Source organism: Camelina sativa, chromosome 5 (genome assembly GCF_030686135.1).
Source record: "Camelina sativa cultivar CO46 ecotype springtype chromosome 5, ASM3068613v1".
Lineage (NCBI taxonomy): Eukaryota > Viridiplantae > Streptophyta > Magnoliopsida > Brassicales > Brassicaceae > Camelina > Camelina sativa.
The window spans coordinates 21,878,859-21,896,168 of record NC_141884.1 but is presented as its reverse complement, the minus strand read 5'-3'; the positions used below and the strand labels follow the sequence as shown (position 1 = coordinate 21,896,168).

Sequence of the window (17,310 nt, the reverse complement as noted above, 5' to 3'; positions counted from 1 at the left end):
ATATATAACGGATCTTTTGGTGGGTAATTATGAATGAATATTAGAATCCATTTCCAGCCTTTTTAATTACTTTATTAAAAGAATATGTTGACCAAAAATACAATGTATTAATGTATTCATTTCATCCTTTTTATTTGCAAATATATACACATACATAAGCTACATTACGTACATCGTTTACATACAAACACGTTTCTACTAACCAACTCGAGTAATAACGTTCACTAGAAAATTAGCCTCGTACAGTGTTCACAGAGCCGTGCCTATATGGTGTAAAAGTTGCAAGCTGTCTGCAAATGATTTATACATCTTCTCTTTTTTTTTTGGATCAAAATATGATTTTATACATCATCTAAAGAGATGAAAAATACATGTAGTTAAAACTTAAATGTGATCAAAATTCCTATAACTAAAGCTTCTCTACAACGAAAATTCACAGTCCCAATATTGGCTTCGTAGTATTATAATAAATCGTTATCCGAGAAAAATAAAAATAGTTATACAATTAGTTTAAAAAAAAAAAAAAATCAAAGACGCCATGCAGAAGGTTTGAAAACTTTTTCTAAAAAAAATATAAATAACCGAAGATTTAGTTGTTAGTTTGTTTAAGTGAAGATTAGAGAACACAGTATCCCCAAGTCGTAGGTACATTATTAAAAACACCAAGTCATCAACCAAACGGTGATCGCTGGCATATCAAAGAACTAAAGATTAGCTTTCAAATCTCAAAAGTGATTAGCAGACGATACGAATACACCTAGAAACAGAGGTTGTCACACATTATCATCCGATTAAAGAACAATATTTTAATTTATAAATTATCAAAAATACAGTATTAATATATATGTAAATTAAATACAAGAAATTCAACAAAAGTGTTCCTTTGTGAGTAAAAAGAAACACCCCCACGTGCAAACCGATATAAGCGAGATCTTTAAACTGACGGCGTCAAACTTAACGTTGCAGTCAATAAAACCGTCAAAAGCAAAATAAAAAAAGAAAAGAAGTTAAACGGAGATCATACTAATCTAAACCGGGACTCTTCATCTCCAGCCGTCTCATTGGCGAATCCATTGGCGACGTCGACGACTCCGACGACAATGTCAATGAATCATCATCCACAACAATTGAGTCCGAAGACTCCATCGAGGTGGTGCATGAGAGTGGTGGTGGCGACGGGGACGGCGGAGGAGGAGTACTCGGCTTCCGTTTGTTTCCGTCGCCGGAGACTTTAACATCTCTCGTCAAGTAACTCCTTAGACGTTTCACGTCGGCGAGTTTCACCGGTTTAAGTAAAAAGTCCTCCGCTCCTTCTTCAAGACATCTACAAAATCATATTCATCGTATCAATTCTTAAAAATTCATATGTAAGCAACAAAATCTTGAAACGAAAGCTCCGGCGAGGAGTATTCACCTGTCGATTCGAGTGAGTACGTTCTCCGACGACATAATTACAACCGGAACTTCCTTAAAACTTGTCGATTCCTGTTTCAAAAATATGATCCACATTGTTACAAGAATTGCTACCAAAAAAAAGTTTAAAACAGATTTTTTTTTTTTTTTTTTTATGGCGGGAAAATGTCAAAACCTTAATCTTTTTCAAAAGCTCGTAACCGGTCATTCCAGGCATACAGTAATCAGTGATGATCAAATCAACCTTCAATCTCTGTAAAGCAACAAAAAAAAAACATCAAGATCAAGATCAAAATTTAGAATCAAGAATCAAGATCTAGATCAGGAATCTTGAATCTCAAAATGCTCCAAACTTTTAAAACAGAATTTTTAAGAATGTACATCGAATTCGACGGCAGCTTTATCCTCATCTAATCCTAAGAATTCGAGAGCACGCCACCCGCTGTCAACCGCCGTAACTGCATTGAATCATCATCCGCTGGTGAATAATTAAGTTTTTTTTTTTTTTTTTTTTTTTTTTTTTTTTTTTGGCTAAGAGAATGACGAATAAACTAACCTTTGCATGAGGTGATCCGAAGTAATCTTTCAATGACAATACGATCGACGAGGCTGTCATCGACGGCGAGAACATGAACTTGATCAGAATCTAATGGTGGAGATTCTAGTTCTCCGATACCTATTCCGATCATCTCTGATCGTCGTAGACACGAAACGCCACCGTCTCTGGCGGCCATAGCTCTCTTTGTCAGTGAGAAAATGAGGTAGGAGAGATGAGAAGAGACAAGAGAGAAATTGCTTCGTTCTTTCTCGCCTCCTTCACTAACGTTTTATATTTGTCTCAGTATCAAATCTTTTTATAGGTGTCTTTTTCTTCTTCTTTTTAAAATTAATGTTTTCCTCCGCTTGAAATATAATCAAAAGAAAACGTTACAATTGGTTTTGTGATTTGATTTGAAAATAGTGATTTTCTTATCACTTGTTTTTCTACTACTATATGTAGAAAGAGTTTTCTCGCTTTTTTTTCTTATATACAAATTATGGTAATGGCTAATTATTCCAATAAAAAATAGGGTAACTTTTCTACAATAGCTACACACTATTTTTCAATCACCTTTTAACAAAGTCATACACATCTTTCATAAATAACCATTAGGTGACTTTTCGGACAAAAATACGCTCTAGCTCATCCTCTACAATGCCGCGTTTGTTGTTTTGTAAAGGTTAAAGTAGAACTAGAAGAAAATAAAAGAATAAAATACATGGTTATGATTCCACGCATAATAGGTTCATACCTAAATTACATTAAGCATTGGTTGCATTGCATCATACTAGATATATTTTTTTTTTGGGCAAAGCATCATACAAGATATTATAAACATATATATATACAGTGGCGGATCCAGAAACTTAATTTGGGTGGGGCACAAAATATATATAATTAAAATCTTAAATTTGTATAAAATAAATAACATTTTTACCTTAATTAATAAATATTAAAATTTTAATACTTTAATGTATTTAATCTATAATATTATTTATATTGGTTTTAGATAATACTGATATACATATGTTACATATATTTAGAAAATGTAATTCTAAAATTTCTTGTTACAAATCACAATAAACATTTAATTTTTTAATTATATGTAAAAATTATTATTTGAATTCACATATCTAAATATATAGACAAATTTAAACACTAAAATATGAAATGAACTACAAGGTAGATAATAAATGTTTACTAAGTTACCAATTGTTCCAACATTTTTTAAATTGAAATGTAATCTTTACTATTATAAAAATGATGACTTAATTTTTTTTCAAGAGTTAAGATAGAATTAGAAATATAAATAGATAATAATGCACCCAATCATAATCAAGATTAAAAAAACATGTTGAAAAGACACTAAAATGGTAACAAAGACATTATCGGGAGGCCAATCATCTCGCGGATGGTTTGGCTCAATATGCTTTCTCTAGACTGCTTGGTTTGGAGGTCTTTGATTCTTGTCCTAGTTTTGTTATTTCTGTACTAGACGATGATGTGCGAGGGGTTTCGTATCCCCGTCATGTCCAGTTGTAATTTCTTTTTTCTAATAAAATAAGGGAGGCTTAGGCCTCTCTGATTCACAAAAAAAAAATGGTAACAAAGACATGGGAAATGGCAAACCAAAGAAAAAAGAGAATAAAGCAAAAATGATAAACACCAAATTAACTAGGTGAAGGATTGAACTTGGCACTTGTTGAGTTACGTGGGGCACAATATAGCCAAAAGAGGTAGGAGTCTATAACAAGTAATGGTCAATTTGAAAAAAAAATAACTTAGCATGGGGCACGTACCCCACCCAACATGACCGTAAATCCGCCCCTGTATATATATATAATATATATATATATATATATAACGACGACAATATATTTACCATCTTTATTTAACAAGATTTAGGAAAACGTGTACGGTTAAGTTAATATGATTGTATATGTAAATATGATTTATAGTTTATTTTTAAGGATTGTATATGCGTTTAAGTTAATATAATCATGTATATATCAAAAAAAATTATATACAAATTCTGTAAATATTGCATACACAGCCTCTACTATAGTATATAATCTAATAGACATACCATCCATACAATCAATACTATACATTCTGTAAACTGCGTATGCAAAAGTAAGAGAGAAGATACACACTTTTACTCTTTGAGTCGGATACCAATTTTCATGAATGATTTAAGCAATTGTACATTTTCTTCTACTCGCCAAAGATCTTCGAAAGACATGATAAACCTTTTCAAACCCCACCCTCAAATTCTTCTCTCCGAAAATCCAAACCGCATTACCTATTTTAAAATTGACCTTTTTAATAATTTTCAAAATATTTGACATCATCTTATTTATCCATTTATATATATTTTCCATAATTATCATTAAATGTTCGAATTAAAACGTTTTAACATGTTCAATGTGGTCATTAAGAGCTTGACTGGTTCTCCCGCTAGCTCCCGCAAACGCTGCTTTTGCGTTTGTGGGCGGTTGCTAGCGTTTGGGGCCAATCACATAAATCGCTCCCAATCGCTTCCAGTCGCTCCCAATCGCTCCCAACCGTTGAATTTCAAAAGCTGGTTCCCGCAAGCGTTTGCGGTTGCGGGCGTTTGCGTTTCAAATTTTTTTTTTTTTTGAGAAAAAACTTGAAACAGATCAATGATAATGAAATATATTTTTTATATATTTTTTACCTAACTATTTTATTCATTAAGGATGAGAGAAAAATGAAGTACGGATACGATTGAAAATATTAAAAAAATAAACAATTGGAAGAAAATAATATTTCAATTAACAATAACCCGGAAAACTTGATGTAAATTTAATGGCACATCACACATAATTTCAAAAAAATCTAAATAAATATAACGTTTCATCAGAATTTTAAGAAAATAAGATTATTTGTGAAAAATAAAAACAAATCACGAGTGACTCTTCTCAACTCTCGTTTGATCATTACTACCGATGCAAATACTGCCCCACAGAACTTATTGAGTGTGTGAGATTTAAGAAAAAAGATCTACGATCTAAAACATATGCTTAGTCATTTATCAAATTACTTGATTAAAGTTTTGGTAAAAAGCCAAATGCATAAAATAATAAGTATTTCATTATGAAATTTATTTATTTTTTTAATAATTATTTTAGTATTTTTAATGAATTTTAATTATAAATCAAGTTTAATAAAGTTTTTGATATTTTAAAACATTTATATAATTATATATCACATTTATTATGTTCCAACCGCTATTGCACCCGCTGGTCAACCAGTCATAAACCTCCCGCAAACGCACCAATTTTAAACCGCTAAACCAGTCGTTCAAAACGCTTAATAACGCTTGAAACCGCAATCACCCGCTTCCGCAATCTCCCGCAACCGCAACCGCAACCGCAGCGTTTGAACCAGTCAGGCCCTAAATTAGGGGAAAAACAAAACATAACTACAAGTGGAGAAAGTTATAATAAAATTATATGTATGTAGAGATGTCAAAATGGGTCAAGTTAAATGGATCACCAAAACTCAACTCAATCCATTGACCCTAATGAGTAAAAAAATTTTATCCTAATGACTTCATGAATAAATTGAGTTAGTGGGTCAAATGGTTTAATGGATCAATTGAGTTATGTTATAATGGGTAATGGTTTAACCATTTAATCCATCAAATGCTTAAACCGGTCAAAATTACTAAAACTACTAAACCAATCAAAATGTGTAAGCCGATCAATTTTGATTTTTCCCCAAAACAACAGCTTCTTCGTGATTTTGATTCAGAAAAATCAAATTTGATTCAGAAGCGTTTGAGTAAAATTCAAAGACTTTCCAATCCTCCAGCTTAAGGTCACTTCAACCCATGTTATAATTGAGCTTCTTTCTTCTCCAACCCTCTCAAGTTCACTTCTTCTTCAACCCTTAATGGGTAATTGTTTAACCATTTAATCCATCAAATGCTTAAACCGGTCAAAATTACTAAAACTACTAAACCAATCAAAATGTGTAAACCGATCAATTTTGATTTTTTCCCCAAAACAACAGCTTCTTCGTGATTTTGATTCAGAAAAATCAAATTTGATTCAGAAGCGTTTGAGTAAAAATCAAAGACTTTCCAATCCTCCAGCTTAAGGTCACTTCAACCCATGTTATAATTGAGCTTCTTTCTTCTCCAACCCTCTCAAGTTCACTTTTTCTTCAACCCTTAATGGGTAATTGTTTAACCATTTAATCCATCAAATGCTTAAACCGGTCAAAATTACTAAAACTACTAAACCAATCAAAATGTGTAAACCGATCAATTTTGATTTTTCCCCAAAACAACAGCTTCTTCGTGATTTTGATTCAGAAAAATCAAATTTGATTCAGAAGCGTTTGAGTAAAAATCAAAGACTTTCCAATCCTCCAGCTTAAGGTCACTTCAACCCATGTTATAATTGAGCTTCTTTCTTCTCCAACCCTCTCAAGTTCACTTCTTCTTCAACCCTTAATGGGTAATTGTTAACCATTTAATCCATCAAATGCTTAAACCGGTTAAAATTACTAAAACTACTAAACCAATCAAAATGTGTAAACCGATCAATTTTGATTTTTCCCTAAAACAACAGCTTCTTCGTGATTTTGATTCAGAAAAATCAAATTTGATTCAGAAGCGTTTGAGTAAAAATCAAAGACTTTCCAATCCTCCAGCTTAATGTCACTTCAACCCATGTTATAATTGAGCTTCTTTCTTCTCCAACCCTCTCAAGTTCACTTCTTCTTCAACCTTTAATGGGTAATTGTTTAATCATTTAATCCATCAAATGCTTAAACCGGTCAAAATTACTAAAACTACTAAACCAATCAAAATGTGTAAACCAATCAATTTTGATTTTTCCCTAAAACAACAGCTTCTTCATGATTTTGATTCAGAAAAATCAAATTTTATTCAGAAGCGTTTGAGTAAAAATCAAAGACTTTCCAATCCTCCAGCTTAAGGTCACTTCAACCCATGTTATAATTGAGCTTCTTTCTTCTCCAACCCTCTCAAGTTCACTTCTTCTTCAACCCTTAATGGGTAATTGTTTAACCATTTAATCCATCAAATGCTTAAACCGGTTAAAATTACTAAAACTACTAAACCAATCAAAATGTGTAAACCGATCAATTTTGATTTTTCCCCAAAACAACAGCTTCTTCGTGATTTTGATTCAGAAAAATCAAATTTGATTCAGAAGTGTTTGAGTAAAAATCAAAGACTTTCCAATCCTCCAGCTTAAGGTCACTTCAACCCATGTTATAATTGAGCTTCTTTCTTCTCCAACCCTCTCAAGTTCACTTCTTCTTCAACCCTTAAGCTTTTCATGTTCGTATTTTGCTGGGTTTAAGTTGATTTTTTCTGGGTTTTGTTTTTAAGTATCTGGATTGTCCCTTAAGTTTCACGGTTGATTATTTATGGGTTTTCTTTTTAAGTATCTGGATTGTGTATATGTTCATGATTGTTCTCGTTATCTCGATTGTGTATGTGTTCATTTCGATGGTTTTGTGTTGATTTCTTAGTTTATGGTTTGTCGTGTGTCAATTATTTTTGTTTAATTTGGTCTAGTGGGTTTTGTTTAGAAAATTGGGTTTTTGTTTGTTCATCTTATGAACTTCATCATACTCTTGCTGCAATTGTATGATACATAGTTCTGGTTGTGTTTTGATGGTGTGGTTCTGGTTTAATATAAAAAATTACCGAGTGAAAAATTGCAGTTCTGACAATATGCTCTCTTATCACCATTATCGTTCTTTTCTAGTCTAAAGTAATTCCAGACATCTGAAGTCTTACTTTTTTTACGAGAAACACTTATATTATTAAACCAGAACTCATTTAGAACTCATTTAACAAACAGAGGAGGAAGAATTTACAAATAGGTTTCAGAACTTATTTAGAACTCATTTAACTATTTAACTCATTTAATCTAAACTCATTTGGTAATGAGTTGATTTGAGTTGAATTAAATATCTTGACATTCATACATGCATGATTAACAATAGGACATGCGAAAATATTTTTTTCATAATATTAATTAAAGTAGATGTGTTTACGAGTTTTTTTTATGTTAATGGTCATGTATTAATGTACTCTATAAAGTTATTTGTTTATTGTATGTTGTCATTAGGTATACATAATTTTTCTTCTATTTTGTGTACGTGCATAAGTCCATAACGTATAAATGATATAATTGTAGGTTTTCAGTCATTTTTAATTTAAGTTTCTTTTTCTACGGCCCTAATTTTGTGGTCATCGTTCACAGTTTTTTTATAATGTTTTTTTTTTCATTACGTTTTGATGTTAGAAAGCCATACAAAATCGACGATCATGGATCTTTCTAAATAAAAATCAACCATCTCATTTTCTATTCGAAATATGTAGAAAGCAGATACTAATGTATTACGATGCTCAATTGTTGAACCACAAAATTGAGTATTTTGCAAAAATGTTCGGTTGACTCACCTATGTTTTGCAGATGATTTGCTTGTCTTTACTGATGGTACTAAAAGCTCTATCGAGGGTATTCTACGAATTTTCGATCAGTTTGCAGAGATGTCCGGTCTCAAAATAAGCATGGAAAAGTCGACCTTATACATGGCAAGAGTAAGTGATACTGAGCGAGAGGACATCCTTAGCTCGTTTCCCTTTGATGCTGGCTCGTTACCAGTGCGTTATCTTGGTCTACCACTGTTAACTAGGAGAATGACAGCTAATGATTATACGCCTCTCATCGAACGTATACGAAGCAAATTTGCTAGCTGAACCACTCGTCACCTTTCATTTGCAGGCCGATTACAGTTGATTAGTTCAGTCATCCAAGGTCTTACTAACTTTTGGATGTCTGCTTACCGCCTCCCCAGTGCTTGTATCAAGGAAATAGACAGCTTGTGTTGTGCGTTTCTCTGGTCTGCTCCGGTTCTGAATGCTAAAAGCCAAGGTCTCCTGGTCTGACGTTTGTATCCCAAAGGAGGAAGGTGGATTGGGGCTCCGATCTTTAAAAGTGGCAAACAAGGTCAGTTGCTTAAAACTTATTTGGCGACTCTTGTCTTCCAACTCTCTATGGACGTCCTGGCTACGCACGTACTTGCTTCGCAAGAGCTCTTTTTGGTCGATTAGTGAGTCTTCGGTTTTAGGCTCTTGGATGTGGAAGAAACTGTTAAAGTATCGACAACTAGCCACCAGTTTTGTTAAGTATGAAGTTTGCAATGGCCAGAGTATTTCATTTTGGCATGATAACTGGTCTCCCCTAGGACCACTCTTTGCTATCACGGGACACAGAGGCTGTATTGATATGGGTGTCGGTCTTCATGACACTCTGGCTCAGGTGGTTTCGTCTCACCGTCGACGACGACACCGTGCTACTCATCTTATCCAAATCGAAGACTATCTTGAGGATATTCGACGTAGGGGGCTTACAGAAACAGAGGATGTGGTTCTCTGGAAGAGACAGGGGAATAAATTTAAGTCAGATTTTTCCACAAAGGATGTTTGGAACACTATACGGGATCACAAACCAAAACAGGACTGGTATAGAGGTATCTGGTTCACCTACGCCACGCCCAAGTTTTCGTTTATATCCTGGCTTGCCACAAAGAACCGTCTAACAACAGGAGATAGAATGCAGAGTTGGACTACTACTACCTCCTCCTCTTGTGTATTTTGCTCGGCGCCTCTAGAAACAAGAGATCACATATTTTTCTCCTGTTCCTATTCTAATGAAGTTTGGTCTGGTCTTGCTTCTAAGCTCCTCGCTAGTCAGTTCTCCTCTGATTGGGCTACTGTGCATAAACTCCTCACTGATACATCTCTCGGCAAGCATCGTCTCTTCCTCCTGAGATATGCATTTCAGCTACTTGTATACTTACTGTGGCGAGAGCGTAATGGAAGGCGACATGGGGACCCAGCTACCTCTCCATCCCATCTTCTTCGACGGCTAGACAAAGATGTACGTAACCGGATCTTGTCAATTGGAAAGCAAGGTGACAGGAGCTACACAGAGTGTTTGGAGATTTGGTTCGCTACTCGCTAAGAGGGTTTTCACATTCTCTCATTTCACTATAAACTGTAACTGAAACAACTGATCTGCTAAACACATATTACAAACCGCTGCACTTGATGTAAAAACGCTTTTTTCGAATAAATTTTACATTTTATTCAAAAAAAAAAAAAAAAAAAAAAATTGAGTATTTTAAAAAAAATAATTAACTTGATAATTTCTTTAAATAACAATTTTAGGCATGGCTAGAGACAACACTAGTTGCACTATGAACGACATGTGACAAACGATGCACGTCAAATATAATTTTTACCTTATTTGAAAGACTATTTTACAACTGCCCTTGCATTCACATTTCACAGGAAGTTACTAAATCTCACCGTCCCACATTTCGGCGACAGATTTTATGGGACCTTTCTCGGAGATATAAACCTTTCCATCAACAATCCTGCTCTGAGAAATCTCCGTCGAGATTCTTTGTTTCTCCTCCTCTGTCAAAGACCAATCAAATATCTCCAGATTCTCTTCCAATCTCTCTTTCCTAAAGCTCTTCACCACCATGCTTACTCCTTCCTCGTAAACCCATCTCATACTCACCTGTCATTTACAACTCTAAGAGTGAGCTTTCAATAATAATACAGTAATTGCATTCCCCAAAATGTTGTACTAAGGTTCTAACACATTTGGACTCTATGGATTCAGCTAATGCAACACATTTTACAAAGGAAACTGGATTTTTAAAGTATTTTCACATAAATAAATAAAAACTAATTACACACTGGACTAAACCGCTGACGGATTAGTCCACTTTGTCTGTAACATCCATTCGAACCCTAATTCTCAAATTAACATAACATGCAATTTAGTGTACCAAATTGTTAAATATTTGTGTATTTAATAAAAATTTCATTCTAAATTACGAGTTATTATGTAGTTTTCATTCAAAAGTCGTAAATTTTAACGGAAATCCAAAAGACATATGATTTCTCATTTGCATCTTAGATAAAGATTTGGGAGAGTACCTGTGCTACTGTTTTTCCCTTGGCCTCAGCAATTTCTTTAAGAACATCAGACTCCATGATTTTATGATTTCCCCAAAAGGCTCCACTCGATCCCAACACTGAATAAGCTAATACAGCAACGCCATTTGACTTACAAAACTCCCTTAGCTTCCTCTGTTGCCATACTGGACTCATCTCCACCTTTTCCACATTATCCGACAATTACAAATATATTACTTATAGTAACTAAAGAGAATTGAACTTGTTGATATATTTACTTGATTGACGCTAGGTGGGATTTTGGCGACAGAGAGGATGTGTTGGAGCTTCTTGCACGAGAAATTGCTTACTCCTATACACTTTGCAACTCCGAGTCTTTGGCACTCTTCCATCTCAGACCAAACTGCTTCATAATCCATTGGCAGAAAGTCATCTTCGTCTATAGGAAACTTGTATTTGCCAGGTTTCGAGCTAACTGGCCAATGAATTACGTAGAGATCGAGATAGTCCAGTTTAAGATCACTGCAAAGACATGGTTGTGATTATAAATAATCTATAATCAAAAAATGTATTTAAATCTTTTTTTTGCACGATGACCCAAGTCTTTTAAGACTGTAAGTCGAACAATGAAATATATTGACTAAAATCTCACTTCAAACTCCGTTCGATCGCGGGTACAACAAGGCCGGCATGAGCATCAGCACACCATAGCTTAGAAGTGACGAAGAGTTCGGATCGAGATTGGACTAAGCCAAGACTAACCGCCTCAACCAAAGCATCACCGAGGGGCTTCTCAGTCTGGTACCTAGGAGACGTGTCGAAGTGACGGTAACCGAGCTTAATGGCCTCCAACACCGTTTTTTTCAGTACCATCGGCTCTGGCGGAGGTGATGCGGCGGTTCCAAAAGCTAGAACCGGCATCAAGTGTTGAAGGGATCCGATTGGGAACGTAAGAGCTGACATGTTGGTGAAAAGGAAGAAAGCGCCTAAAAGTCAAAGAAGGTTTGCTACGAGAGAATCGTTTCTCAATGGCTCAACTTATATACTCACTTACTTTACCATGCATGGCTGCCAAAAATAATCAAAGAAAAAAAAAACATGTCACGAGTAAGTGGCCATCAAAATAGTAGCTGTTACGAAAGATCGTATTGGATGGGTTGCATGGACGAGAAATAATGCAACAATCATGAAAGAGAGAGAGAGAGAACCCACAATTTGTGGGGTAATTATGTTTTTTAACAAGTCTTGGCTAGCTCAAACTTATTAGTATGGACACTGTGCTGATGTAGTTTAAACTTTAAAGTCTTTTCTTTTGACTCGACACCAATAGTTAAATATTTAAAGTCTTTTCTGATGGTGCTCTTTGCTTGTTTTTGGCGGCTATGGTGGCTACTACCAAGTACCAAGTAGTGAGTATAATAATCAATCTCCTCTCTGTCACGCGACAAAAAAACACGAACAGAGTCATATGTGTTATGTGTATTATGATTATAATTTCAACTTGATTAATATTGTTCAATGTGTATATTGTGAGCCTCCTCGTCGTCCTTAATAGTTACTAGCTAGCTACTATTAAAGTTCCTAATGCCACTTGGAAAAGTTTTGAAAACCGTCGAGACAAAGTCGACGGCCTCTTCAAACGCAAACAATACTTCTTACATTAGCACCATTGACTAATTTTTGCAACATCATTCACTTTTAGAATGTACTTATTTATTATAACAGCACTGGAAGTAAATCATTCTAATGAATGATGATTGTGCGGTTTCACAAAGAGTGATCAGATCTCGCCGTCCCACATCTCGGAGACAGATTTTATGGGACCTTTCTCGGATATATAAACCTCTCCGCCGAGGTTCCTAAACTGAGGAATCTCTGTAGAGATTCTTTGCGTCTCCTCTTCTGTCAATGACCAATCAAATATCTTCAGATTCTCTTCCAGTCTCTCTTTTGTAAAGCTTTTCACTACCATGCTCACTCCTTGTTCATAAGCCCATCTCATACTCACCTGTTATTCGTTACAACTCCAAAATATGAGCATTTGAACTCCATTCATTTAGCTAATATCGAACTTGCTAAAACAACACTGACCTGTGCCACTGTTTTATCCTTTGCCTTGGCTATTTCTCCAAGAACGTCTGATTCCATAATTTTGGGAGTTCCCCAAAAAGCACCTCGAGATCCCAACACTGAATACGCTGTGACAACGATATCGTTCAACTTACAAAGCTCCATTAGTTTTTTCTGTTGCCATATTGGACTCATCTCAACCTTGTTCACAAATCACATGTAAGTTTTGTTATTCTTAATTCAACTATATATCCTAAACAATAAACCAAAAAGAGTGTAAACATTAGATTTTTACTTGATTAACACTTGGCGGGATAGTCGCGATAGAGAGGATATGTTGGAGCTTCTTGCATGAAAAATTGCTTACTCCTATACACTTTGCAAGCCCGAGTCTTTGGCACTCCTCCATTTCAGACCAAACTGCTTCGAAATCCATTGGCATAAAATCATCTTCTTCTATAGGAAACTTGTATTTACCAGGCTTAGAACTAACCGGCCAATGAATTAGGTAAAGATCAAGATAGTCCAGTTTTAGATTCCTGCATAGATGTTTCACATCAAGTCATGTTTACTCCATCTTTAAAAGATTCTAATGATGTAGTGTATTCAAATCATTCATTGCTAATTTTCGGTTCCCTTTTTTCTATAGCAACCAAAATTTAACGTTTCCAATAACACAATTAGAATCAAACCGTTGACAAAAATATAATAAAAAATACAATCAAACCGAACTAAACCAATTCGAATTAAAACCAACTTAAACTAAACCCAAACCGAACAAAAAACAAACCAAATAAAGTGATCTAAAATCTTACTTTAAACTCCGTTTGATGGCCGGTACGACAAGACCGGCATGAGCATCAGCACACCAAAGCTTGGTAGTGACGAAGAAGTCAGATCGAGATCGGACTAAACCGAGAGAAACCGCCTCGGCCAAAGCTTCGCCGATCGGTTCCTCTGTTTGGTACCTTGGAGATGTGTCAAAGTGGCGATAACCGAGTTTGATGGCTTCGATCACCGTCTCTTTCAGCATCGTTGGTTCCGGTAGCGGAGACGCGGCGGTTCCGAAACCTAAGACAGGCATCGAGTGGTGGCCGGATGGGCCGGATCTGATGGGGAGCGTTGGGACTGTGGTTAAAGACATTGGTACAAGATAAGTCGGCTAAAGAGTCAACGAAGGTGTGCTCTGAGTCTGAGAAAATGGTTCCTGGGTGGCCCAAAGCTTTTTTTTTACTAAGTAGCCACTGACAATGCTAATGCAGCTGATAAAATATTGTATTTGATGTACTGATGTACTCTCTTTAATTAATACTCCTTCTATTTCACAAAGAGTGTCACTCTGACATTTTTCACACAAATTAAGAAAACATTGAAATATACATATATGCCCTTATTTAATAAGTTTTTAATAGACTATTTTAGTTATAATTAAGGGTAAAACAAGGAAATCTAAGGTAAAAGATGCATTGAAAATATAAAATAATGCATTGGAATTGTAAAGTGACAGTCTTTGTGAAACAAAAAAAAATCTCCAGAATGACACTCTTTGTGAAACGAAGAGAGTAAAGTACTACAAATCAAATCTTCATATTATAAAATTTGGACCATAATGTTATAATATGTTTAAAAGAAAAAAAGCAAAGAATAGTGTCCAGCTTTTTTTCTTTCAAAAACAGGGCTATAGAAACTTTAGAGGACTTAAATTTAAAATGTATATATTATTAAGTTTCTTTTATCTCATCAAAACAACTTATATTTGGAAACATGTTTTTTTTTTTTAAACTCATTACCAATAAATCAATGAAAGTAGAGTCACCAAAAATCCAAGAAAACCACAGCAACCAACTGTAAAAATCAAATAAAACTAAGCATAAAGAATATATAGACTTATCCTCTTCGTTAATTCTCAATCCTATCATGGACCCACGCCGGACCGCCGAGAGAAAAGTAGGACTGTAAACGTCCATCCTTGGTGACACTAGAGGCAATCGCCCTAGCCAAACCATTGGCTTTCGGTGAAAAGAGCTTAAATGAGATCTCCTCCATCACCTGTATTCCTCTAGTAATGTTGTTAAGTTCAGAGCGGTACCATGGCCATCCCGCATGCGTTTCAATCGCGGTCAAAGCAGCATGACAATCCAACCAAATCTCACAAGAAGTAATATGAAGGGCATGTAAACTTTGTAAACACCATGTTACACAACTCAGTTCCGCAGAAATCCTGTTTGATCTTGGTAAGAAAGTATCCCTAGCATGATATAACATATTCCCTTCATGATCCCTAATCAACCAAGCCCCACCACAAAACGAAGAATCATTCACCCAAGATGAGTGAAGATTGCATTTGAGTTGACCCGGAGCCGGTTTAGACCATCATTGTATGACAATTCTCCCTCTCTGAGCTTCATTGTGTTCAGCTAAAACTATCAGATGTTGTTGTTTTATCCATTCTTTTGAATTCTCCAAAGTAGTAGCAATGAGTATATTATGATCAGGATCTCGCTATGAAAAGAAAAATTCATTCCTAGCTTTCCAGATGCTCCATAGAATCCACGGTATAGCCAGTCGCATTTTTTCTTTTCTGAAACTTCAGGCTTGACCATCACGTTAAACATATACTCAACATTTTCAGTGATAGAATGCATAAACCCTTGAGCTGGTAATGGTAATGAAGTCGCACCCCAAACCGCCTCAGCTAACAAACAAACAAAGAGAGTATGAGAGATGGTTTCCTCTGAGGTTTGACACACTTGACATAGAGGATTAACTTGTAGCCCATGATTCTGCATACAGTCCGCTACTGCAAGAGCCCCAGATAGAGCTCGCCATAGAAACATGCGGATCTTCAGTTCTGTATGAATGCTCCATATCCTCTCCTTAGTTCTGTTTAAAGTTGTCACATTCTCCGTGATAGGATTAGTGAACTCAGTCTCTCTCGAGAGTAACCAATTCCCACTTTTGACCGAGTACTTGCCGTTATTATTGTACGCCCATATATACATATCTTGTAGGTGCTGAGCTGGTGGGAAAGATCGTATTCGAACAACATCCCCAAGAGTGAAAAGTTCATGTAGCTTTGACACATTCCAACCACCCTCAGAAGTGATTAGAGAGGAGACCATAAGGAGAAGATCAATTGTCATTTCCTTATTGAAAGGTCGTCGTGGTGTTTCATCAAAAATCCATTTATCTAACCATACACTGGTATCCTTGCCATCACCAACAGATTTCAAAACACCACGTTCCAAAAGTTCTCTACCAAATAAGATGCTACGCTAGGCATATGAAGGCCGATATCCTACTTTTTCCTTAAAGAAACTCGTGGTTGGAAAGTACCTTGCTCTATAAACATTAGCTAATAAGGAACTGAAGGAATCAATCAACCGCCATGCTTATTTTGCTAGTAAGGCTTGATTGAAGCGACCAATATCTCGAAAACCCAGTTCCCCTCGTTGTTTTGATTGACACAATTTCTCCCATGCCACCCAGTGCATTTTATTCTTCTCCTCTGATGCATTCCACCAAAACTGAGCCATTGCACTTGTAATCCGTCGACATTGATGTTTTGTCAAACGGAAACAAGACATAGCATACACTGGAAGCGCCATTGCAACCGACTTAAGTAGAACCTCCTTGCCTCCTAGTGAAAGGGTCTTTTCATACCAACCTCCCAATCTTGACTTCAACCGATTGGTAATATAATTGAGAAGATCCCTCTTCGACCCACTAAAATATTCTGGGAGATCTAAATATTTTCCACTACCTCCTTCTTGCTCAATACCGGTAATTAAGCTCAACAAATGACGCATGTATGGATCAAGCTTTTTACCAAATGTAATAGAGGTCTTCTGAAAGTTGATCTCATGGCCCGAAGCATCACCATATAATTTTAACCTCTTTAAAAACTCAGAACATTCCTTTAGATTCGCTTGACAGAGAAACTAGGCCTGGGCAAAAAACCCAGACCCGAAAACCCGAACAGGAACCGACCCGAAAATATGGACCCGAATCCGAACCTGGAACCGGTAAAATACCCTATTGGGTCCTAATCTCCTAAACCCGAAGAACCAGAACCGAACCCGGAACCGAACCAAAAACCGAATGGGTACCCGACATACCCGTAATAAAATCATATATAGAGAATATTAGTTATATATATTTTTTATATAACATAGTTATTCAAAGTTACAACTTAAAATTCAAAAATATTATTTTTTCTTAGATCAAAATAATGAAAATACTCAAAATAACCAAAATTATATTGAAATGTTTAGCTATA

The 17,310-nt window shown here is 35.6% G+C and overlaps 3 protein-coding genes across 3 annotated transcripts; all 3 read right to left on the bottom strand.

Moving 5' to 3' along the window:
- Positions 1-791: 791 nt before the first annotated feature.
- LOC104787158 (two-component response regulator ARR3-like) lies at positions 792-2,262 on the bottom strand. The gene is made up of 5 exons (XM_087450554.1): positions 1,970-2,262; positions 1,795-1,871; positions 1,589-1,666; positions 1,415-1,485; positions 792-1,324 (listed from the first exon to the last, which is right to left on the bottom strand). The coding sequence occupies exons 1-5, from the start codon at positions 2,145-2,147 to the stop codon at positions 1,024-1,026; spliced, it is 705 nt and encodes a 234-aa protein (XP_087306680.1). The 5' UTR covers positions 2,148-2,262; the 3' UTR covers positions 792-1,023.
- A 7,814-nt stretch (positions 2,263-10,076) lies between these two features.
- LOC104787157 (deoxymugineic acid synthase 1-D-like) lies at positions 10,077-12,231 on the bottom strand. The gene is made up of 4 exons (XM_010512685.2): positions 11,614-12,231; positions 11,240-11,483; positions 10,983-11,162; positions 10,077-10,557 (listed from the first exon to the last, which is right to left on the bottom strand). The coding sequence occupies exons 1-4, from the start codon at positions 11,922-11,924 to the stop codon at positions 10,330-10,332; spliced, it is 963 nt and encodes a 320-aa protein (XP_010510987.2). The 5' UTR covers positions 11,925-12,231; the 3' UTR covers positions 10,077-10,329.
- Positions 12,232-12,559: 328 nt separating this feature from the next.
- On the bottom strand, positions 12,560-14,402 carry LOC104787156 (non-functional NADPH-dependent codeinone reductase 2). Its single transcript, XM_010512684.2, has 4 exons — positions 13,847-14,402; positions 13,327-13,570; positions 13,053-13,232; positions 12,560-12,969 (listed from the first exon to the last, which is right to left on the bottom strand). Exons 1-4 carry the CDS (start codon positions 14,173-14,175, stop codon positions 12,742-12,744), a joined length of 981 nt encoding a protein of 326 aa, XP_010510986.1. The 5' UTR covers positions 14,176-14,402; the 3' UTR covers positions 12,560-12,741.
- Positions 14,403-17,310: the final 2,908 nt, after the last annotated feature.

Bases quoted from the DNA above. Each gene is read 5' to 3' on its own strand.
- LOC104787157 (XM_010512685.2), bottom strand. From the start codon at position 11,924: ATGTCAGCTCTTACGTTCCCAATCGGATCCCTTCAACACTTGATGCCG. The intron at 11,484-11,613 runs GTGAGATTTTAG...ATGTCTTTGCAG, and splicing joins GCGATCGAACGGAGTTTGAA to TGATCTTAAACTGGACTATC. The intron at 11,163-11,239 runs GTAAATATATCA...AATGTGGAAAAG, and splicing joins TCCCACCTAGCGTCAATCAA to GTGGAGATGAGTCCAGTATG.
- LOC104787156 (XM_010512684.2), bottom strand. From the start codon at position 14,175: ATGTCTTTAACCACAGTCCCAACGCTCCCCATCAGATCCGGCCCATCC. The intron at 13,571-13,846 runs GTAAGATTTTAG...ACATCTATGCAG, and splicing joins GCCATCAAACGGAGTTTAAA to GAATCTAAAACTGGACTATC. The intron at 12,970-13,052 runs GTCAGTGTTGTT...AACGAATAACAG, and splicing joins AGGATAAAACAGTGGCACAG to GTGAGTATGAGATGGGCTTA.
- LOC104787158 (XM_087450554.1), bottom strand. From the start codon at position 2,147: ATGGCCGCCAGAGACGGTGGCGTTTCGTGTCTACGACGATCAGAGATG. The intron at 1,667-1,794 runs GTACATTCTTAA...GTTGCTTTACAG, and splicing joins AAGCTGCCGTCGAATTCGAT to AGATTGAAGGTTGATTTGAT. The intron at 1,486-1,588 runs GTTTTGACATTT...TTTTTGAAACAG, and splicing joins AGCTTTTGAAAAAGATTAAG to GAATCGACAAGTTTTAAGGA.